General features: G+C 42.1%; 1 protein-coding gene and 1 long non-coding RNA gene across 3 annotated transcripts in view; one reads left to right on the forward strand and one right to left on the reverse strand.

The window, feature by feature from the left end:
* The window catches only part of riox1 (ribosomal oxygenase 1), a 59,539-nt gene extending 43,997 nt beyond the window's left edge, over nucleotides 1-15,542 (reverse strand). For both annotated transcript variants that reach the window (XM_060831316.1, XM_060831317.1), the window contains exons 1-2: nucleotides 15,421-15,542; nucleotides 10,873-11,232 (exon numbers count right to left, since the gene is read on the reverse strand). In XM_060831316.1, the coding sequence (XP_060687299.1) occupies nucleotides 10,873-11,232; nucleotides 15,421-15,492 (432 nt within the window). In that variant the 5' untranslated portion in view covers nucleotides 15,493-15,542. The remainder of the gene's footprint in view (nucleotides 1-10,872; nucleotides 11,233-15,420) is intronic.
* Nucleotides 15,303-23,019, forward strand: LOC132819676 (uncharacterized). Its single transcript, XR_009645111.1, has 3 exons — nucleotides 15,303-15,554; nucleotides 21,812-22,057; nucleotides 22,677-23,019. It is a non-coding gene; the product is annotated as an uncharacterized LOC132819676 (long non-coding RNA).
* Nucleotides 23,020-24,816: the final 1,797 nt, after the last annotated feature.

A 24,816-nucleotide genomic window follows, 5' to 3' on the forward strand; every position in this document is an offset into this window, starting at 1 on the left:
AGGTGACTAAGGAGAAGCAGGTATGGTTGCAGTCAAACAGTATTACAAATTGTCACTATAAATCAATCATTAATAAGTGATCGTCTCATACCTACTCAATAGCTTTAACCATATAAACACTTTCTTAAGAGCACTGACATTGAAAAGTTAAAGGAAATAGACAATAGAATACACTTTTTTGATTCAAAGCCCAAGATCATTACGAGATGGACCAATACTCTGCGATTCTTCTGATTGTATGTTGGTGCATATTGTAAAGTATGAGAGGAAAAAGATTGAGCCTAATCTACCCTCAAAAAGTGCGATTTTTATCTTGCCTATATTGCACCATTTTGAGACATTCACGGTGCCTTTATCAGCACAAACTTATAAACAGTAGCAAGTACTTTAATCAGCATTTGAAACTCTCAGCTGTTAAGCTTTCAGCTTGTGTCTCTAGAATATAAGCATAAGAGCATAAAATGTCATTTGCTCTATCATTCCTGTGTTAGGTTTTTGATAGATTTATCCAATTAGTTCCATTCCTTGGCTCTTTTCCCATAGCACAATACATTTTTCCATCCAAGTATTTATCCAAATTGCCTTTAATTGTTACTACTGAATCTGCTTCCATCACCCTTTCAGGAACTTTACCAACAAGTGGAGCAAATCCAAACAAATCTCAAGTCTCTCACCATGCATAATAACTTTAGTATCTGAAGGATTCAGTCTGACAAGTGACTGTGGTAAACTGTCAGGAAATGTATTAAGGAGATCTTGTGATTGCACAGTGGATTTATTTATTGAGCAATGAACTGTGCAAACTGGAATATTACTTGGTCAATCTGAGGTCAGTAGCGTGTTAGCTGATCAATGCTCAAAGAGGTGATAGGGGCAATATAAATGGCTATGACACTCTTGGATTAAACATGGCTACTCAGTCAAATAAATGGAGAAATGAGTTGAATGAAACTGCACTGTCATTCAAAAACCTCACAAAATGTCTTGGATTTGGGGTGGGGTGACAGAGGGATTGTGTGTATGTGAGACAGACAGCAGACAAAGAAACAGCAAGTCCTTCTTGGATATTTATTTCATTGCCCCAACACCTCACAGGAAAAAAGTGCCATATAGCACTAAATTTTGACTGTTCGTTTCGAAGAAACCACACAATTCTGTCTTAGAGTCATAGTCATAGAGATGTACAGCACGGGTCTTGACTGCAAAACCCAGAGTCCACAAGAGTCAATAAGCCCCAAAGTTTTTCAGAAACCTCACCTCAGTCATTGCTTCGTTCCTTTCCATTTTCTTCCCCCAATCGAGACCTAGGATTATTTATATTCACCTTCACAACTTTAAGTTAATTAGCTAGTGAGATTAATGCGCTGATTAAAATATTTATCTTCATGTGAATAATGATGATGGTCTGTATTTATAGAATGGGTGTGGCATCTGGGCAGCGTAATGCCAACAACCCGATGGAACTACTTCAATTGTCACTGAATTGATCACATTCTTAAGCTCCACTCTCCTGTCACTGTTACTCTGCAATAAAATTCCATTTATGAGAGCTCAACAATTCTGCCAACATTAAAATGTTGCAATAAGCAACAAGTAAAAGAAACAAATCAAAAACAATCCACTCAAAACTCTTGCAGATTTCATACCCATAATTCCAAACACTACAAATCTGCAACTCCTGGCAACAGAATGTTACCATGCCAACATCACAATCAAATTAAAGCATGCACAAATAATGGCTAAAGACCCACAATATACACATTTATTAGCCCATCAAAATGAAACAAATTTCAAGTTATTTAGAGGGAGTTCAGAACCAGGAGTCACAGTGTAAGGATACGGGGTAAGCCACATAGAACTGAAATGGAGAGAAATTTCTTCAGCCAGAGAGTGTGGTGAGCCTGTGGAATTCTCTGCCACAGAAAGCAACTGAGGCCAGAACATGGAATGCTTTCAAGAAGGAGTTAGACATGGTTCCGAAAGGATCAAAAAGTATGGTAAGAAAGCATGAATAGGGTACTGAATTGGATGACCAGCCATGATCAATTTGAACAGTGAAAAGGCACTCTTATTTTCTACACAGAGGAATCTCGATTTGCCGACATTCGATTATCCGAATTTCGGATTATCCAAACAAGATTGCAAGATCCCAATGCTTGGCTAAACTGTGTTATCTGGCATTCGATTATCCAAACAAAATACTACCCGCCCGTGTCCTTCGGATAATCGAGTTCCTCTGTATTTCTTGTTAGCGCAGAGAGCAGGAGAAACTTATCTTACACAGAGATTTAAAAATGGGAACAAAGTTAGCAGCTTAAAGTAGGAAGTATGAAATAAAACTGAAGCAGTATGCTAGCTTCACATTCAACGTCAACCTAATTTTCTGAAATTAGCCAATTATGATTTACCTCTCGAATACAAGTCCCCACCTCGAAGGAATACAGATACCAATAACCTACAATCAACCAGGATCCTCATTACAAAGGCAAAACACGTCCAAGTATATTGGTTTTCCATCAGAAATGAGAAACAAAATTGATAATCATTTGATAAAACCATACCTCAACTTGTGATTGATGAGCTGGCAAAAACAGAACCACATGTAACAAACATTCCTGACAAACTATATAATAAATTGCAAGCATTAGCCTCACACAAAAAAAATCAATAGACAATTGGCTTAACTTAATTTACACTTTCAATGTTTACTTAACTTTACACTTTCCCACACTGTATTCCATCTTCCACTTCTTTGCCCACTTTCTTAGCCTGTCCAGTCTTTCCGCAGCCTCCCCGATTCCTCACGACTATCTGTCCTTTCAACTATCTTTGTGCCATCTACAAGCTTAGCAGAAGTGAATGTAGTGGCCGTCACTAAGGAGAAGGTGCTGGGGAAGCCGAAAGGTCTGAAGGTGGATAAATCACCTGGACCAGATGAACTACACCCTGGTGTTCTGAAGGCGATAGCTGTGAAGATTGTTCCTTAGTTCCTTCCTCCAGATGGTTAATGTATAATGTTTGCAGTTGAGGTCCCAACTAAATGGCACAGGAACTCGACTCATCACAGCTGTCATCCTGAAAAAGACCCCTTTATCCCCATCTTCTACTTTCTGCCAGTCAGCCAGTCTTCTATTCATGCCAGTACCTTGCTCTGAACTCAAAGGGGTCTTACCTTTATCAGCAGTCTCCTTTACTGCACTATGTCGAAGACATTCCGGAAATCTGAGTAGATGACGCCCACTGGCTGTCCTGTACCTAACTTGCTAGTTAACTCCTTAAAGAATTCCAACAGATCTTTCAACATGACCACCCTCGACAACGCCGTGTTGACTAAGCCCTATTTTACTGTGCACTTTCAAGTACTCCATGATTTCATCTTTAATAATGGACTCTAAAATCTTACCAACAACCAAGGTTGGGCTAACTGGCCTATGTTTTGTTACCTTCTGCCTCTCTCCCTTCTTAAACAGGGGTGCTTTATTAATCATTTTCCAGTCCTCTGGAACCCTTCCTGATTCCAATGATGCCTGAAAATTTCCACTAATACCTTACAATCTCCACAGCTATCCCCTTCAGATCACCAGGGTGTAGTCCATCTGGTCCAGGTGACTTATCCACCTTCAGATCTTTCAGCTCCTCCAGCATCTTCTCCTTGGTGACAACCACTACCTTCACCTCTGCCCCAACTCTCTAAATTCTGGGATGCTGCCCAGTGCCTGCCATTATGAAAACTGATGCAAAGTACCTATTCAGCTCCTCTGCCATTTATTTGTTCTTATTCCTATTTCTCCAGCATCATTTCCAGTGATCTAACATCCACTCTTACCTTTTAGATCCATAAAAAAACTCGCAAACTTCCTTTGTATTACAAGCTAGCTTACTTTCATTTTTCAGCTTTTCCCCTCTTCTTACTTTTTTTTTAAAAAAGCTATCCTCTGCTAGTTTTTAAAGAATTCTCAATCATGTGGCTTCCTACTTACCTTCACCATGTCGTACGATTTTGCTTTTGTTTTTAGTCAGTTTCTAAGCACCCTTTTCAACTATGATTGCCTTATTGTCCTCTTAGTATATTTCTTCTTCGTTGGGATGAATGTTTGCTCTGCCCCCGCTTAGTCCCAGAAATTCTTGCCATTGCTGCTCCACCGTCTTCCCTCCTTGCCTTCCCTTCCAATCAAATCGGGCCATCCCTTCCTTCATGTATTTGTTGTTACCTTTATTCACCTGTAATACTGTTATATCCGATTCCAGTTTCTCCTCTCAAAATGCAGAATGAATTTTATCATATTATGGTCACTGCTCTTGAGGGGTTCCTTCACCTTAAGCTCCCCAATCAAGTCTTCCTCATTGCACATCACCAAATCCTGAATTGTCTGCTCCCTGACGGGCTATACCACAAAGTGCTTCAAAAAAAAACTATCTTGGAGACATTCCAAACATATATTTTCTTGAGATCCACTACCAACCTGATGTTCTCAGTCTATCTGTATATTGAAGTCCCCTAAGGTTATTGTAAAAGTGTCTTCTTACATATCTTTTCTATCACCCGATTTAATTTCTGTCCCACATCCCGATTGCTCAGAGTCCCATATCTCCCATCAGGGTCTTTCTCCTTGGCAATTTCTCAACTCTATCCACACATTCTATATCTTCCAACTCTATTAGTTCTTGCTATCGATTTGATTTAATTTCTTATGAACCAAGCAATACCAATCTCTCTCCAAACTGCCCACCTCTGTGTCCTTTCATTAGCACGTATATCCTTGGATACTTAGTTTCCAGCCCTGATCTCTTGCAGCCACGTCTCGGACACTCTCAACATCGTACCTGCCAATTTTGATCTACTCTACAAGCTCATTTACCTTGTTTCATATACTGCATGCATTCAAGTATAACACCCTCAGTCCTGTGTTGACTGTCCCCATTCTCACAGGTGTCTCCTCATCTGCTGTGCCTAAATTAGATTCCTGACCCTTTCCATACACTCTGTCTTATTTCTTGCTCTGGTAACTTTAATAACCTCTGCAGAGCCCTCCCCGCCTTTTACTTTTTCCATGCAACTGAATCGCACCCCCTACCCCTGCTCAACTATTTAGTATGAAGCTGCAAATGTGTTGCTGGTCAAAGCACAGCAGGTTAGGCAGCATCTCAGGAATAGAGAATTCGACGTTTCGAGCATAAGCCCTTCATCAGGACATTCCTGATGAAGGGCTTATGCTCGAAACGTCGAATTCTCTATTCCTGAGATGCTGCCTAACCTGCTGTGCTTTGACCAGCAACACATTTGCAGCTGTGATCTCCAGCATCTGCAGACCTCATTTTTTACTCGACTATTTAGTATGAAGGCATAGCCACAGCACTAGTTATACGATTCGCCAAGATACTGGTCCCAGCATGATTCAGGTGGAGCCTGTCCAGTTGTAACAGTTCTCTCCTTCCCCAGTACTGCTGCCAAGTTCCCTGAATTTGAACCAGTTTCTCTGATACCAACCTTTGAGCCATGCTTTTACTTCTTTAATCTTGTTGACCTGTGCAAATTTGCTCACAGTTCAGATAGCAATCCAAAGATTATTACCTTTTTGATTCTGCTTTCTAATTTAGCCTCTAGCTGCTCATATTCTCTCAGCAGAACCTCGAGTCGATTTGTTTTATTATCACACGTACCTAAGCACAGTGAAAAGCTTTGCTTGCGAGCAGTATAGGCAGATCATAGTAAGCAAGGACATACAGATTATAGAGTGAAAGGAACTTGGACTGAGTGAGGCATACACATTACACCATCCAGCATGAGGCAAGATCAAGATTAATGAGATTGTGAACTTTTTGGTGCAAGTGTTCAAGCTTCTGTGTCTTCTGCTTGATGGAAGAGGTTGGAAGAGAGCATTACCAGGTGGAATGGGTCTTTGATGATGTTGGCAGCTTTTCTGTAAATGGAATCCATGGAAGGAACGCTGACTTCCATGATGATCTGGGTCGCGTACACAACTTTCTATGGTCTTTTATGGTCCTGGGCAAAGCAGTTACCGTAACAGGCCATTATGCACCCAGATTGTATGCCTTTTATGGCGCATCTGCAAAAGTTGGTGAGGGCCTTTCCATTTTCTACCTATATCATTGGTATCTACGTGGACCACAACAACTGGATCTTTCCCCTCCCACTCCAATTTCCTCTGCAACTGGGATGTCCTGAATCCAGGCACCAGCTAGACAGCTTTCCAGGTTCTCAATCCTGGCCACAGAGAACCGTGTTTATTCCCCTGACTGTTTTATCCTCGATTACAACTACATTTCTTTTCATTCTCCCTCTTTAGTAGCTCACTGTACCACAGTGCTATTGTCAGTTTGCTCATTCGCTCTACAGCCCTCACTCTATCCACATAGGAAGCAAGAACCTTAAACCAGTTAGGAAACCCAACGGCTGATGCTCCTTTAGCACTACACCTGGATCCATCTACCTGCCTCACTCAGAGTCATATGCTCCTGTCCCTGACTACTGACCATACTCAAAGTTGTTAATCTTAAGGGGTATGAGTTTCCTCTAACACAGCATCCAGGCAATTCTACTCTTCCTGGTGTGTTGCAGTGTTCAATGCTCAGACTCCAGTTCATCAACTTGAGCCAGAGCTTTTCAAGCAACCAACATTTGCTACAGATGTGGTCACTGTGAACCACAATAGGATCCACCAGCTCCAACATCATGCATTTATAATACATTATCTGGTGCCTCTATTTTAGATTACTTAGTTCTTAATTGATTTTTTAAAAGTTCATACTGGTCTTTTAGTTTGCAGTCTATAAATATTTCTTCTGACTTACCTTCAATCTGAAAGAAACCTATAATAGTCAAATTAGTAACTATCACCAATGAATTTACAGTTTACCGGTGATGAAACTCTTTTGTGCTGGGCTCCTGATCATGGACGTCAAATTATCATTTTAAAAAGCTTACAAACTATCAATTGGGAAAAAAAAAGCAAAAAGCATCTCTTCCTCCTGCAACAAATTCTACATTCCCTCCAAATTTCCCAAACTATATACTTACTCAGGCTATATCTCACTCTGTATGGGCCGCGAGGAAAATGAAAAACATTTTCCAATGGCTGGAGTCATCATAGAACCAGAAAAGTCGCTGATGATGGCTTGCAATCCTACAAGTGTATTCTAAAAGCAAAATGCCCTCAATCACTCTGACAATTCTATTTAGATGCTAAATTTCAGCATATACTGCACAATTTGTCAACTATTAAGAGATCACATTTTCCACGACATGTCGATGCCATTGTAAAGTTGGTCACACTGTCTTTGCAAGTTAGTTCATCTTTGGTTGCTCATCATCCTCCTTTGCTCAATCTTTTGTGTTGAAGCTCATTGCTTTTCTTTCCAGCCATTGTTGCAGCTACAATCAATGGTCATTAGTGTAAGTGGTAACTAGACACTAATGACAAGCAATTCAGCAGTCACATTAGGCATTTTTTAAATCAGCCTGTTTCAGAGATGTTATAGAGTAGGTGGAACATGAATCCAGGCCTCCTGGGGTAGGGATACTACCACTGCACTACATTAGCCCTTTAAAAAATTGTTCCCTTGAGACAATCATAGTCATCAGGAATTAAACCCAACACACCACTGGGTTTCTAATTCATCACCTTTACCATTCTGCCACAATTATCAACCAAGAAGTCATATCAATTCCGCCTTAAAGAGGTACCAACTGCAGACAGATAATCTGAGGTTTCCCAAAATAGTGAATGCATTTAATACACATTAAGCAGTGCTATTGGCATTGATCTCTACTGGAATGGAAAGCCATTAGCATGTGTTTATGCAATGGATGAGTTCTTGGACTTTTTCCTCCGGAATTGCCAGCCTTTTATTTGGTTTGGGGTGTAGTTGCTTGCCCTACAGTTCTCTCGTTGAGGGAGTGACAGATGGTGTAAACAGAGCCACTGCTTAGCAATGGGTCCCTCCAGTGAGGTTTTGGAAGACGGGGTTCAAAATGCTGAGTTGACCAGACTCTGGATGTGTTAGATGAAGCAGAAGTGGGTTGGATGATGATGATGATAATACAATTGGCCATTAGAGTGCTCACCAATGTCCAGTATGCAGCCCGAACCAGCTAGAACTGCTGAGTGAAGTGACCCTATCCTTCTGGAACTGGACACTGGCTCTGGATAACCTCCAGGACCAGCAACTATAATTTGAGCCAGCTTAGTGAAATTCCCTTGGTGCTTTTCAAAACAGCATGGAGGAGTTTGTTTTACATGCAGCTGCCATACCAGTCTCCACTCCCTCACATTTGTCTGCCACTCAATGTCCTAACTTCCAGCACCAGGGTTAATAGAGGGTTTTCAAAAAGCAGATACTTTCTCTTTCCATCCTGGATCTGGAGTGGAAGTAATAACATGTTCAAGCAGGTTCACCGACTTCCAGGTCACGTGCAGTTTTTATGGTATGGAGGAAACAGTGTTTCACATTTACATTGAATGCCTTTATTTGCAGATCCCATTTAGTTTCTTGAAAGAGTTGCTCCTGTACCTGGCCAAAGTAGCCATCAAGTGGTCTGGGCAGCCAGTCACGGAAGGTTGGGGGGGGGCGGGGCGGTCATAGTACCCTTCTTCTGTTGTTAGATCCACATTTGGATGTCCTTTTGGAGGGTGCACGAGGTGTCCATCAATACAATACAGGCCTTGAGGGACAAATGGGCACCATGTGCCAGGATACATTATCACCCAGTAACAATATTTTGATTTAATTTCAATTAATTTCAATTGTAGTTCCACAGGTTGATTGTTTGATGTGGGTTTTGGTCACAGTGCCTTGACAGGTTGATGAACTTATTTAAGTGTTTATTTAAAAGAATAGAATAGTGAGGGGACTTTATGTCCTTCTCTACTTAGGCAGTTCCTTGTAGTTGTGGATGACTTCCTTCCACTCTGGTGCTGTGAGTCCTAATTGACTAAATGATCCAACTTTGGTTCCACATCTTGCCGCAGGTGGGGCAGGTGGTGTTTGATGACAGGGTAAGATGCTCAAGTATTCACATTCGCCTTCCAATGTTTGTACTTGGTCTTCGCCTGTATCAGTCAGCAATATTCAAATTGGTTGGCATCTCTATAGATGTTGCTTCTCCAGTTTGGACAAGAGATAACCACAAGTTGGTGAGGACATTGTGCTCTTTCAGGGAGATTTTAAGAACATCCTTAAGCATTTCCTTACCCTGTTGGTAACCATTTAGTGTTCTGAAGGTCAAAACAGAGAGCTTGCTTTGGAAGATGTGTGTTAGACTCGCAGACGATGTGGCCCAGCTAGCACAGGTGACTGACTGTAACAGTGCGTCCATATTAGAAATGCTAACTTGAGAAGAGACAATCATATTGGAGCATTTATCCTACCAGTGAGTTTGCAGGATTTTGCAGAGGCATCACTGGTGATATTCTCTTGCGATTTGTGTCTGTTATATGCTATCTATATTGGGCAGGACTGCTAGCAACAGTGGAGAAACGTGAAAAAAATACTATGCAAAAAATATAATGATTTTATAGTTTGCAGATAACCTCTGTCTACTCAAGTCAGGTTAAATCTTTTAAGAAGGTCTGCGTTTAAAGACAGTTTTGTTTGTATCGCTATCTATTATTGCAATGCATTTTAAAACTAAGCCCATTTTGTGCATTTCAACTATATTCCTCTAGGATGTGACCAGGGTAAAAATATTGGACAACAACTATAGCAAGATATATGTGTCAGTATCAGTGTTCCAGAGATGTGGGATTACCTACTGTCTTGTTTTCATACCTGAGATTTAACCTGTCAAGATTTAGTTGGTAAAGTTTTCTTTCTTGTACAAAATTGTAACAGCATGACTGAATTTATATTCCAAAAACATCATTAGTTATAGTTAACACCACTATTTTGTACTTAAATGACAGAAATTATTTCACACTAAACCAATAGTCTGAAAAACCTTACATTTACTTTAGTTTATGCTTCGAAACCTGGACATTGTTCAGTTTTAAATGGTGCTGTGTTATCTCATAGCTCTTCTTCAATGTTTGCAATTTGTACATCTAAACAACTTATTGCCAATAAGTTATAAGAAAGGTTAAAAATCACACAACACCAGGTTACAGTCCAACAGGTTTATTTGCAAGTACTAGCTTTTGGAGGGCTGATCCTTCATCAGATAGCTGTGGAACAGGATCAAAAAACACATTATAGTGTCATGGAGCTGAAATAAAATATTGAACAAATCCAAATTGCTGTTAAGTCTTTCATCTTTTAGAATGGGTTGCAGGTTTCGGTTCATTAATATATAAATCCCAGAACTTACTCGCAGATACATTCTATTTTGATCAAAAAGCTCACAGTCTACGGGCAATCAATGCATGTAACCTTTCATAAATTCCTACGTTAAAAACAGAATCGGTCTAACTCAAGACTGGGATACAGACAGACTCCAACCGCACACATTATTGGAGCTGAGATGTCACTTTTTTTAAAAAACTTTTAGTTATCTTGAGAATGTGACTTAAAGGTAGTTCTGGGATTTACATATTAATAAATTGAAACCTGCAACCCATTCTAAAAGACTTAACAGCAATCTAGGCTTGTTCAATATATCATTTTAGCTACATGACAATGTAATTTTTTCTATAAATTCTGTGTCTTATGATCCTGTTTCACAGCTACACGATGAAGGAGCAGCACTCTGAAAGCTAATACTTCCAAATAAACCTGTTGGACTATAACCTGGTACTGGGTGAATTTTTAACTTTGTCCACCCCAGTCCAACACAGGCACCTCCCTATTATAAGAAAGGAACAGTTTGTGAACAAATGCTTGCAGGCGAGACCATGAACTCCATTTTGCAATACTCACTTCAAAAGGTTTCGTGGGAAATGTCCTCTTGAAGGTTGTTGTGCTCTTGACTGTAGAACAGTTTGTTGGAACATCATTGGACAGTACTTCAAATTTCTTAGACTTTAACTTCATCCTTTTAACTTTACGCACCCGCTTGCTGATAATTTTTCTTTTAGCACGGGAACCCATGGGGTCCTTCCTGGCACAGGCATTTATCCCATGTAGTATTTCGGCATTATTCACAACATGAATATCTAATGAGGATTCCAGTTTAACTTTTAAATATTTTCGTTTCTTCTTCATTATCTTCCTCCTCCTGGATAAATGTAGTGAATGTTTTTGTTTTTCTTGATTTGTCTTATTTGAAGGTCCATCAGTCTGTAAGAAATAATCGCTCATTAGTAAAGCAGTAGAAAGCAAACAACACTTTTTTTTGACAATATCAAAACTTGGATGATTTAGCATAAAATCATGAATGCTTGACAACCAAAATGGTCAGTTTGAAACTCAGTCAATGTTAGTTTCAGTCTGTCTGTCATAGCAGGGAGTGGTATATATGCTACAATCATCTCTTACAATAAAATTCGCCAGTCTAGATTGCATCCTTGGAAATCTTAGAATCCCTACAGTGTGGAAACAGATCCTTCAACCGAACAATTCCACATCGATCCTCCAAAGAATAACTTACCCAGACTCATTCCGCTACTACTCTACATTTACCCCAGACTAATGCACCTAACCTACACATCCCTCAAAACAATGGGCAATTTAGCATGGCCAATTCACCTAATGTTCACATATTTAGACTGTGGGAGGAAACCAGAGCACCCAGAGGAAACTCATGCAGGTACGGGGAGAATGTGCAAACTCCACACAGACAGTTGCCCAATGTGAGAATCGAACCAGAGTCCCTGGCACTGTGAGGCAGCAGTGCTAGCCATTGAGCCACCATGCCACCTACTTTTCTGCATTCTCTCTAGTGCAATTGCACCTTTCCTATAGTGAAGTTGGGGGTCAGTTAGCTCAGTTGACTAGTCAGTTGATCTGCAATGCAAAGTGATACCAACAGCACAAATTCAATTTCCATACTGGCTGAGGTTACAATAAAGTCCTAGTTTCTTGACTTCACCCCCACACCTGGGGCATGGTGACCCTCAGGTTAAATTCACCATCAGTCATGTCTCTTTCTATCTCTCTCCAATAAGAAAGCAGTTCTATGGTTCTCTGAAACTAACAACTTTACATTTATAGAGCAGCAACTAGAACTACACACAGTACTCCAGCTGTGATCTAACCAGTGGTCCACATAACATTCCAACTCTTGTGTTCAATAGCTCGACTAGGATAAACAAGTATTTTGTATGCCTCAACGAACAACCTACCTACTGGTCTAGCCAGTTCTCGGGTCCAATCAGTTTGGAGTCCATGATCTGTTTCTCTATGCTTCTTAGCATCCTACAACTGTAATACTTTCTTGCCTTATTAGCCTTTACCAAACATTATCTCATACTGCTCCAGATTTAACCTTATTTGTCATTGTTCTGCTTGGCATGCCTACTGCTATCTTCTAGCGGGCTACAGCCAAATTATGTTTCATTTGCAAGCTTCTCAATCGAACTCCTGTATTCAAGTTCAAATCATTGTAAAGGCTATAAGTACAAATGAGCTGAAACCGAACATGAAACCCACTGAGGCCAGCCAACCACTCAAAAATACCCATCAACCACTCCCCTTTGCTTTCCACCTCTGAACTAATTTTAGATTCACCTTGCTACTTCACCTCAAATCCCATGGGTGTTTGCTTTTGTGATCTGTGTGACCAATTTGCCATGCCTTACCAAAGGCATTGCTAATATCCATATAGACTACATCAAATCCACCACCCACATCGACATGACTCGTTACCGCCTCAAAAAACTCAATCATGTTAGCCAGGTATCTCCTCGTTAGTCATTAACAACTTGTACTATACCTGTCCACACCACTCTACAAGTACTAAGCCCATTTCTCAACAACTAATTCAATTCAAATCTTTTAGAATTAGTGATAGCATCTTGAAGCCAACTAATCCCAAAGTGTCCCTTATAATCTAGTTGCCCACGATTAATCACCAGATAAATATTTTGCATTCATTTTATGCAGAATATAAGAAAAACATTGTCTATAAATCAGAAAGCGGAAGGGAGAGGGGATAACAGAGATGCCAGCCAATCCAGCATAGGATCTCCTTGCGAGAATACAGCCAAGTCTCAGACCTTTGAGTATAGAAGTTATGTTGAAATGGTACAGGATGTTGTTGAGGCCTCTTTTGGAGTACAGTATCCAGTTCTGGTTGCCCTGTCATAGGAAGATATTATTAAGCTGGAGAGGGTTCAGAAGAGATATAACAGGAAGTTGCCAGGAATGGAAGGTTTGAATGATAAGGAGAGGCTGGGGCTTTTCTCACTGGGGCATAAAAAGATGAGAGGTGACCTTATAGAGGTTTAAAAAATAATGAGGCTCATAGATAAGGCAAGGCAAGTGTCTTTTCCCTAGTGTGGGAGACTTCAAAACTGAATGGCAAATTTTTAAGGCGAGAGGAGAAAGATTTTTTTTAAAATGAGGTAATTTTTTTTAAAGCACAGAGTGGTTTGTGTACAGAATGAATTTCCAGAGGGAGTGGTGGATGCAGGTACAGTTACAATGTTTAAAAGACAATTTAGACAATTATCTGAATAAGAAACATTTGGAGGAACATTGGGATTATGCTGTTTCTATGCTGTATGATTCCGTGATTCTAAGTCTCATCTTGAAACAACTAACTCTGCTTCCAGCAGCAAAGATTTATAGGAATGGTTACAGATCTTTACTGAGGATACTTGGAGAATTCTCTTTAAAGGATAAAGGAGGACGTTTAATAGGAGACGTCAAAAATTATGGGGAGTCTGGACAGAGTAGATATTGTTCTCATTGACAGAAGGGTGGACAAGCACAGGACAATGACTTAGTGTGAAGATCAAAAAACCAAAGGCAACATGAAGAATTTTCTTTAACATGGCAAGTGGCTAGGATGTTGAATGCGTACCTTGATGGTGTAGTGGAGGCAGATTCAATTGTGCCTTTTAAAAAAGCTTTGGATAATTATCTTAAAATACTAATTATACAGAGCTAGAGGGAAAAGGCAGGTGAGTGGAACTCCATGAACCGCTCTTGCAAAGACCCAGAAGAGAAGGTGGACGAAATGGGTTCCATCCATGCAATAAACATTCCAAAAGCCTCTCAAAATATTGCAACAACACATCTTCAACACACTGAAAAAAAATAGAACACATGGTACATTACTGAGATAATGGGCACTGAATGAAATGCCATGTGAGCTGCCATTCTTCTATTGCTGCCAGAGCTTTTAACCCACTTGGGAGGTTCAGAACAGGAATCCAGGAGAAACGCCTTTACCTGAACTGGTCTAATTGTGCAACCTATCATATATCATAGAGGATAACAACATAGATGCACTTAAGATAAAGATAGTTAAAGACATGAGAAAGAAAGGAGAAATGAATCAACAGCACAAGGAAAAACTTTGCTGTAGTGTGAGTGCTTAAGATATGGAATGCACTTCCTTAGGTTTGAGTAGAAACACGTTCAATTAAATCATTGATAAGGGAAGCTAAATTTGAAATGGAACGTGCAGAATTACAAGGAAAAAGCAGAAAATGGCATTATTTACATTGCTAATTTGGAAAGATGACACAGACATGGCAGACTGAGTTAGTTATTAATAACTATATTGCAATAATAATTGTTAGAAACTATTACTTTAACACATGAAAGGGTGGATATAAAGAGCATGCTTCCTCTTGTGGGGAGCGAGACCTGGGCAATATAGTTTAAGAATAATTTAATGACAAATTTGTTTTTTTCAGAGAATTGTTAGCCTGTGAAACTTCCTTCCTCGGTGGAGGTTGGGATTCACTGTGTCTATTACCAGGGAATCAAGGCTGGGCCAGGAGATGAAAGCTGGACAAGGAAAAGACACAGCCATATCAACTGCACCCTTACTGAACAGCAAAGCTGACTCCAAAAGCCAAGTGGCCTCCTCTTGCAATCCTGAAGTGCGTGAGGAGGCAGACATGGAATATTGAACATTGAACCTGCTCCTTCAGAACTTCAATTGAGTCATACTAGACTCAAACTATTAAATGTTCCTCTCTCTCCATTGATATTGCCAGACCTGCTGAATTTCTACAGCATCTTCCGTGTATGTTTCAGATTGCCAGCATGCGCAGTACTCTATTGTTTTTATTTTAGAGTGAGCTTCTGGGTCCAAAATGCTACTGCAAAGAGCAGCCTGGCACGTGGAGATAGGACTGTCCACGTGACTCCTGCCACTGAGATTCGGAGACCATCACGAACGTTACGTCAGGGGGCGGAGCCAGCAGTAACCCCGAGCTGACCCCTAACGGCCGCAGCCGCCGCATGTCCATTTCAACCGTCGCCGGGCCGCGGCGGACAGGGGACTGCAGCGAGAACTTCGGGGCCTTTCCAAAACCATGTCCTGCCGCTCGATTGCACTGACTGACTGACCTGATTGCAGAGCCCGTTCTCAGCCTCCAGGTTCCGGTAAACGGACAACGCCGACACGCGAGAATCGGCCATAGTAGCCTGTGTGAGGGACAGGCCCTGGCAGGAACGGACCGAGCTGGTCCGTGACGACGTCAGTACGTACAACATCGCCCCACCCCCTAGCGTGTGACGGACACGGCGTCAGCGAATCAGCACTCGCCTGGCTCTGCCCCGTTTCCCCGCCCCCTTCGCAGCTTCAATGAACTCAGAAAGGCCACCTTGTTGAGATTTCCAATCTCGTTCTGCACAAGATACAAGTGCCATCTTACTGAGATGTTCACTTTCTCTCTCTCTGTCTCTCTGCACGATACAAGTACCACTTTGCTAAGATGTTTACTGTCTCCACAAGATATAAGTACCACCTTACTAAAATGTTATCTCCCTCTCCACAATACACAAGTACCACCTTGCTGAGATGTTCACACTCTCTCACCGCAGGATGGTATCGAGTTCCTCTGACATTTTATGTTCTTGTTTTTAAGAAAATGTGAAAGGAACTCCTTTTTAAAAGTGTGCGCTAAAGCAGGTGATGGATGCAGGATTGATTGAGGCTTGCAAAATAGAATTAGATTATATTACTTACAGTGTGGAAACAGGCCCTTCGGCCCAACAAGTCCACACCGACCCGCCGAAGCGCAACCCACCCATACCCCTACACATACCCCTTACCTTACACTACGGGCAATTTAGCATGGCCAATTCACCTGACCCGCACATCTTTGGACTGTGGGAGGAAACCGGAGCACCCGGAGAAAACCCACGCAGACACGGGGAGAATGTGCAAACTCCACACAGTCAGTCGCCTGAGGCGGGAATTGAACCCAGGTCCCTGGCTGGGTTGTTCCTTTTCTAAGAATTCCATGCACGGTTACACGGAGAAGGCAGAAGATTGGTGATACCCTCGATGAATATTTGGTGATCCAGTGGGCTGAATTGCATCCTTCTGCCCTGTACAATTCTTGGGCTGAGAGTCAAACCATCAAACAAACAGACTATGTGGTATCAAACATCAAAGTTTTACCTGCAATTCCCCACGTCATTTACTGTATCCATTGCTCCTGATTCAGTCTCCGCTACACTGTTCCCCCCCAATTCTGCCAAGGATATGCAAGTCCCGAGCCTCCTGCATCGCCACACCCTTACAATCCAACACCTGGAGGAAGAATGTCTCACCTTCTGCCTCAGGACACTCCAACTCCATGCATCAAATTGGATTTCACCAATTTCCTCATTTCCCCTCCCCACACCTTATCCCAGTTCCAACCTTCCAGCTTAGCACAGCCCTCATAACCTGTCTCACCTGTCCATCTTCCTTCCCACCCGTCCTCTCCACCCTCCCCTCCGACCTAATATCATTACCCTCCTCCTCCATCCACCTATTGCGCTCTCAGCTACCATCCCCCAGCCCTACCCCACTCCCAGTTATCTCTCCACTCCCGAGGCTCCCTGCCTCATTCCCGATGAAGGGCTTTTGCCCAAAACGTCGATCTTCCTGCTCCTCAGATGCTGCCTGACTTGCTGTGCTTTTCCAGCACCACACTCTCGATTCTAATCTCCAACATTTGCGGTCCTTACTTTCACCTAGATGGAAAATGTATATCTACAATGTCATTGGCTACAGGCTAATAATCTGGATCATTGGTGAAACTAAAATTTGATTAACTTAAAAGAAAATGAAACCTTGAAAACATCAATTGTCACAAACACATCCTTACCTGGTCTGCCCTACATGTGATTCTACATCTATGTACTCAGTTGTATCAAACCACTGCTGAACATTTGAACCAGATGGATTGTAGCAGTTTACTAAAGAACATAAGAATGAGGAGTAGGAGAAGGCCATCTGGCCCTTCGAACCTGCTCTGCAATTCAATAAAATCTTGGTTGATCTTTTTGTGGCCTTAGCTCCATTTACCTGCCCTCTTACCATATCCCTTAATTCCTTTACTGTTCAAAAAAAATCTATCTTAGCTTTAAAAGCATTTATTGAGGATGCCTCAACCGCTTCATTGGGCAGGGAATTCCATAGATTCACAACCCTCTGGGTGAGAAGTTCCTTTTTTCAGTCCTAAAACTGCTCCCCCTAATTTTGGGGCTATGCCCTCTTGTCCTAGTTTCACCTACCAGTGGAAACATCCTCTCTTCTTCTATCTTATCTATTTTCTTTACAATTTTGTATGTTTCTATAAGATCCCCCTCCTCCTTCAATCTTCTAAATTCCAAAGAATATAATCCATCAGTCTCTCCTCATAAGCCAATCCCCTCAACTCCGGAATCAAGTTAGTGAACCTTCTCTACACCCCTTCTAGTGCAAGTACATTCTTTCTCAAGTAAGGAGACAAAAACTGCAAGCAGTACTCCAGGTGTGGCCTCATCTGCACTCTACACAGCTGCAACATTACCTCTCTGCTTTTAAATTCAATCCCTTTAGCAATGAAGGACAGAATTCTATTTGCCTTCTTAATTACATGTTGCACATGCAGACCAACCTTCTGTGATTCATGCACAAAGATACCCAGGTCCCTCTTCACAACAGCTTGCTGCAACTTTTTACCATTCAAGTAATAGTCTTTTTTACTGTTATTTCTGCCAAAATGGATGACTTCACGTTTATTAAAATTGTACTCCATCTGCAAGATCTTTGCCCACTCACTTAAACTATCTCTGTCCCTTTGCAATGTTGCACTGTCTTCTGCACACTTTGTTCTCCCACTTGTATCATTTCCTAAAGGTAGCTCAGTAAGACCATATCAAAGTCAATGAGGGGATGGGTAATAGATTATGATTTTGGCAGTGATACCCACATGAAAAAGTAAAGAAAACATACAAGAATTACATATATACAGCATGCTTATACATTCCCTGCATTGCACACTGTTTGTGGTTGAAAAGGGTGGCACTAATTGTGGACACCTTAGGGTCATTTCATGAGGCCATGCAGGAACAGACAAGACCAGGAAACAGAGTTGGGCAGCTATGAACAAGGACAGTAATCACATAGAAAGATTCAAAGTTTGGGAGAAGATTTGTAGCTCGGGTGCTTGTTGTTGTGGTTCTGTTCGCCGAGCTGGGAGTTTTTGTTGCAAACATTTCGTCCTCTTTCTAGGTGACATCCTCAGTGCTTGGGAGCCTCCTGTGAAGCGCTTCTGTGCTGATTCCTCCGGCATTTATAGTGGTTTGAATCTGCCGCTTCCGGTTGTCAGTTGCTGTCAGCTGCAGTGGCCGGTATATAGGGTCTAGGTCAATGTGTCTGTTGATAGAATTTGTGGATGAGTGCCATGCCTCTAGGAATTCCCTGGCTGTTCTCTCTTTGGCTTGCTCTATAATAGTGGTGTCCCAATCGATTGGGACAACACCACTATTATAGGGCAAGCCAAACAGAGAACAGCCAGCGAATTCCTACAGGCATGGCACTCATCCACAAATTCTATCAACAGACACATTGACCTAGACCCTATATACCGGCCACTGCAGCTGACAGCAACTGACAACCGTAAGCAGCAGATTCAAACCACTATAAATGCCGGAGGAATCAGCACAGAAGCGCTTCACAGGAGGCTCCCAAGCACTGAGGATGTCACCTAGAAAGGGGACGAAACGTTTGCAACAAAAACTCCCAGCTCGGCGAACAGAACCACAACATAGAAAGATTACCACAAGCAACTTCATCTCCACACGTGTCATATAGACTTGGAATTATGCTGATGTTCCTTCACTCAGTTGAAACCCTAAGATACCTTGCCTACCAGCAGTGTGGCAAACCATACCCCAGGGATTGCAGTGACTGAAGAAGGCAACTTTCCAAATTCTTGAGGGCATTCAGAAATGGGCTATAAATGCTAGTCTTATCAGTGAAACCCAAACCTCGCAAATGAATGTGGGAGTAAACTTGGTAGTATAGAAGTTGAGTACTGGTGTAAAAAGAGATACGATGTTGGAGCTTTTCATCAAGCACTCATCAGGGCAGATTCAAATTTCAAGGGGAATGATAATTTATAATGCATGATAAAAAAAAGAGTTCTGATTGGTTGATAATTGTAATAATTCAAGGTGTTCTCTCCACAGGTGCTGCCAGACCTGCTGAGATTTTCCAGCAATTCTTGTTTTGATTCAGAATTCAAGGTGTTGCTATGGAGAATGCACCAGGGACAGTTATCCCCAAACCTTTTGTTTAATTGAAAAAGCATGTAATGCCTGAATATGTTTCTTTTGGTGTGTTTGCAGAGGATCAAGCTTTGCTTCGGAATATATATAGCTTCTTGTCTAAGTGAATTACATTACAAACCCAGTAGTTAGTTTGAAATTAGTTGTTAATGTTATTATTAGCACACTTGAGATTATGCAGTAATTCAAAGTTTGTGAGAAGATTTGTAGCTCGGGTGCTCATTGTTGTGTTTCTGTTTGCCGAGCTGGGAATTTGTGTTGCAGACGTTTCGTCCCCTGTCTAGGTGACATCCTCACTGCTTGGGAGCCTCCTGTGAAGCGCTTCTGTGATCTTTCCTCCGGCATTTGTAGTGATTTGAATCTGCCGCTTCCGGTTGTCAGTTCCAGCTGTCCGTTGCAGTGGCCGGTATATTGGTTCCAGGTCGATGTGCTTATTGACTGAATCTGTGGATGAGTGCCATGCCTCTAGGAATTCCCTGGCTGTTTTCTGTTTGGCTTGTCCTACAATAGTAGTGTTGTCCCAGTCGAATTCATGTTGCTTGTCATCTGCGTGTGTGGCTACTAAGGATAGCTGGTCGTGTCGTGGCTAGTTGGTGTTCATGGATGTGGAGACCCACATGACTGTAACACTGTAAGTAATGAAATTTACAGCCCCAAATCAGATTTGCAGGATTCACCACTTCAGAATCCAGATATAGAGTTTTTCGTGGGTGGGTCAGCATTCAGGAGTGGAGTGACAGGCCAGAATTGTGTTGGGTATGCTGTAGTAACTACCTACGAGGTAGTCAAAAGCGGGATCACTCCCTTCTCATCTGTCAGCGCAAGCAGTGGAGCTGATTGCCTTGACTGAGGCATGTAAATTGGCTAAGAGAAGGACAGTGAATATTTACACTGACAGCAGAAATGCATTCAGGGTTGTACATGATTTTGGAACCCTGTGGAAACACAGGGGCTTCTTGACCTCCACTGGAAAGCCCATCACACACCATGGCCTGATTTCTGACCTCCTGGAAGAGGACCTATTGCCCAAATCAATCGCTGTGTGTCAATGTGAAGCCCACACGAAAAATAACAACTCCATTTCTCAAGGCAATGTGAAGGCAGTCCCAGCAGCAAGAACGGTAGCCCAGTAGCTGCCAAATGATCAGTTTGACATGTGTATGACAAAAATTTGTACCCCAACAGCAGACATATGGGAGTGACAGTCGCAGGCCACGCCAGAGGAGAAGTGTAAATGGATAAGGGCAGGGTGCAGCATGAGGGAAGGGGTGTGATGTGGCCCCAATGGTAAACCCTGTTTACCGTGATCATTATTCCCATTCTATGCCAAACTAACATACGGTAAGGACCATGTGTCAAAAATATTTTGGCACACTGGCACACTAAGGGATTAGGTAAAAACAATGACTGCAGATGCTGGAAACCAGATTCTGGATCAGTGTTGTTGGAAGAGCACAGCAGTTCAGGCAGCATCCAACGAGCAGCGAAATCGATGTTTCGGGCAAAAGCCCTTCATCAGGAAGGGATTTACTAACTACTCCCAGAAATATTGTGAAAGATGTTTTATCTGTGCCACCAATAATGTGGGGAGGGGAATACAGATGAGTCAGGCAGCACACCTCCAGCTCCAAAGACCCTTTGAACATTTACAGATGGATTTTATTGAGCTAACACCCAGCGAAGGGAAAAGGTATTGTCTGGTAATAGTTGATATGTTTTCCAAATGGGTGGAAGCGTTCTCCATGTCTAAACAGGATGCCAGTGCAGTAGCCAAGGCCTTGCTAACTGAGATAATTCCGAGATGGGGCATCCCTGAAAGGCTTAGTAGCGACAATGGGACACCATTTGTCAATAATGCGCTATGGGAATAAACATGTTTCAACACTGTGCCTACCACTCAGCGAGCAGTGGGGCAGTGGAAAGAGAGACTGCTACCCTAAAAAATAAATTGACAAAATGTTGTGATGAACTAAGGCTGACATGAACAAAGGCACTTCCAATCGAGCTAATGTATATGAGATCTAGAAGGAGAGGTGGAGCCAATCTTAGCCCGTTTGACATTTTGTTTGGTAGGCCGCCCAATACAGGAATTGGCCCAAGGCCTACAGTAAGACAAATAATAGACCACTGTGAGGATGAGATGTTATGTTACTGTATAAAACTCTCTACACTTTTGTCTCAAATACAGAATCAAGTGAAGCCACACTACCCCAACCAGCAGAAGGGAAGCTGCACGATCTAGAAGCTGGAGACTGATAGTAGTGAAAGACTTCAGGAGGAAAATCTGGAAGGCAAAGAGATGGCTGGGACCATTTCAAGTGCTCCTTACCACACAGACAGCTGTTAAGATCGCCGAAAGAGCCACGTGGATATACACCAGCCATTGTAAACGTGTAGCTGGGCCTGAAGAGACATTGGACGACACCGGAACCAAGTAAGTGCAAGTAATGAAACTCCAATAACCAGATTGGACTTACATACACAGGGATTTGTAAGGTTGCTAGACACCTCACACAAATATGGGGCTGCCCCAGCTCACACTGTTAGTAAGCATTCTGGCAGGACTACTCGTCTGGGATACAGCCGCAGACGGTAATCTTAACCAAGGGTGCTAAGGGGACCTTTACATGTGACCATATTGGATCCTACATGCTCTATTAGTTGTAGGACTGGTCATACTGATAGTGCTTTGTATAGGACCCTGCTGTGTACCTGCCTACGGCGCTTGCTTATGAGTGAAGCTGGATACCAAATGGTAAAATGATCAGAGGCCCCACAGCAGGACGATCTGATTGCATGGATCCCACTATACCGTAACATTGAAGTGTGTGACGTGTGAAAATGGGCAATGTCCAGGGCACACCAGAGCAATGATGATACCACCAGAAAGCTGTGTTACAGGTGGATGGTGTCTGAGGAAAGGCCTGGTTCTCCCTAAGAAGTTTGATATATAGGTGTCTGGCTCTGTATATTTTTATGTCATTATTTTCATAAAATGACAAAAAGCGGGGAAATGTAATGGAAAATTAACATTTATTGTGAAATCTATAAAGGCATAGGGAAACAAAGAAGTAAGGCCTGACGGAAACTCGGGGCAAGTATTGTAAACAAACAGGAAAAATGGAAAGGCAAATCGACCTAACAGCAGACTTACAAGGCCAGTTAAACTACCATTTCAACAGTCAAGGAATGAGAAAAACAACTCCATAACTCCATAAATGGAAAAGAACTCAAATGTTCCAGGCTCCTAACCTTGCAGGTGTTGATAAGAAGAAGCGAGTTATAGTATAAAAGGAAGATGTGAAAGCCGTCAAGCGTCCCTTACATGAGGAGTCTTGCCAATGTATTGGGTCCCATTGCAGAGGTCTGAAATAAACTTTTTCATTGCTCTTGCCAGCATTTGAGTCGAGTCGATTTAATTTCCACGACACTGCAGTCAAAGTTTTGCAATCATGGACTGGTCAAGTATGGTATTTTCTAATCAACCTGTTTAAACATGAACCCAAGACTCCTGCCTCAGTCATAGGGACACTACTGCTCCACCACAGGACCCTCTTCTGGTTAAGTATGAATAATATTCTGCTAATTGCAAACAACTGAAGAGATGTGCCATTTGATGTGATCCACTAAGTGTTGGGGCATACAGCCTACATGCACAGCGCCACACTGGAACTGGAATATATATATATATATATATACTAATTTTTTTGGTATGCAGATTATCTTTTTGGCTTGATTGAGCACTCACTTATTGGAGAAATCACATATTTTCACAAAATGAAACGCTAGGTTCCCCTATTGTGGGGATTTTGGAGCCACCTTCCCTTCCCTTGTTAATTTGAGGCAGACTGGGAACTTTCAACTATTGAAAAGCTAACCATTCCCACAGGGCAGTGTCCAGCCCTATTCTGTCACTGAGCACTTTGGCCAGATCCAGGGGTCCGTAACCACAAGAACAGGTTTCAGTGAGTATATGTAGGAACTATGACCAGGAATAGACAAATCAGCCCCTTGAGGCTGCTCTGCCATTTGATAGAGCATGGCTGATCTCATCTCAGCCTCAGCTCCACTTGCCTGCCTGCACTCTATAAACCTTCAAGCTGTTACTACTTAAAAGTCTACCCATCTCCACCTTAAATTTACTCACTGCCCTTCAAAGGTAACCCTTTCTCAAAGCTTTTGGTCATTGTGTGTGTATGGAATAAGCTGGTGGAGATGGGTACATTTACCATATTTAAAAGGCATCTGGATGAGTGTAAGAATTGGAAGAGTTTAGCGGGCTATGCGCCAAATGCTAGCAAATGGGACTAGGCCAAATCGGAATGTCTAGTCAACATGGATGAAGATGAAGTTGGACTGAAGATTCTGTTTCCATGCTGTATGACCCTTTGTGTCCCTAAATCTCCTTTGTGGCTTGCTGTCAGATTTTATATGATAACCATCCTGTGGTGGCCTTGGGGTGTTTTGCTATGTTACAGATCCTTTCATCATCCGAATTGTTTTTGTATTAAGTCAGATGATAAGACCTTATCTGTCTCAGTGCAGCCCATAATGGGTTTGTGTGTCCCTCTTTAAGATCTTACAAACCTCCGTAGTTTCACACTTCTAACATATGCACTCTGTTGGTAAGGACACTGCTGGTGCACAGGTGTGAATGTGGATAATCCTGGAAGTTCCAGTGGGGCCTGCATATGAGTGGGTGTACTCTTGTGACTTGTCATACTATAACTGTGCAGTTTTAGGATTGTTTTTTCCAAGTAGTCACTTGGTGGTACAGAACTCAAGTATTGCTGAGAAAACAGATATGCTGCGATGTTTTGTACCTTGTATTCATCAAGACAGAATCTCAAGAATGCCAAATCTCAAAGGGAATGACATACTGCATGACAACAGGCTGCTGATTGGTTGGCAGGTTGAATCTAATTGGTAGAGGTGTGCTTTGAAGCCGGGAACAGTTCACTGCCAAAGCTTTGTTCAAATTCAAAGCAGACAAGTTGAGTCTGATTGGTCAAGGCATTGCTATGCCTTGGCACCAACGACATAGGTAGGAAGAGGGATGAGGATGTTAGGCAGGCTTCCAGAGAGCTAGGTTGGAAGCTCAGAGCTAGAACAAACAGAGTTGTTGTCTCTGGTTTGTCACCCGTGCCACGTGATAGAGAGTCGAGGAATAGGAAGAGAGAGCAGTTAAATGCG

This window comes from Hemiscyllium ocellatum, chromosome 10 (genome assembly GCF_020745735.1).
Source record: "Hemiscyllium ocellatum isolate sHemOce1 chromosome 10, sHemOce1.pat.X.cur, whole genome shotgun sequence".
Lineage (NCBI taxonomy): Eukaryota > Metazoa > Chordata > Chondrichthyes > Orectolobiformes > Hemiscylliidae > Hemiscyllium > Hemiscyllium ocellatum.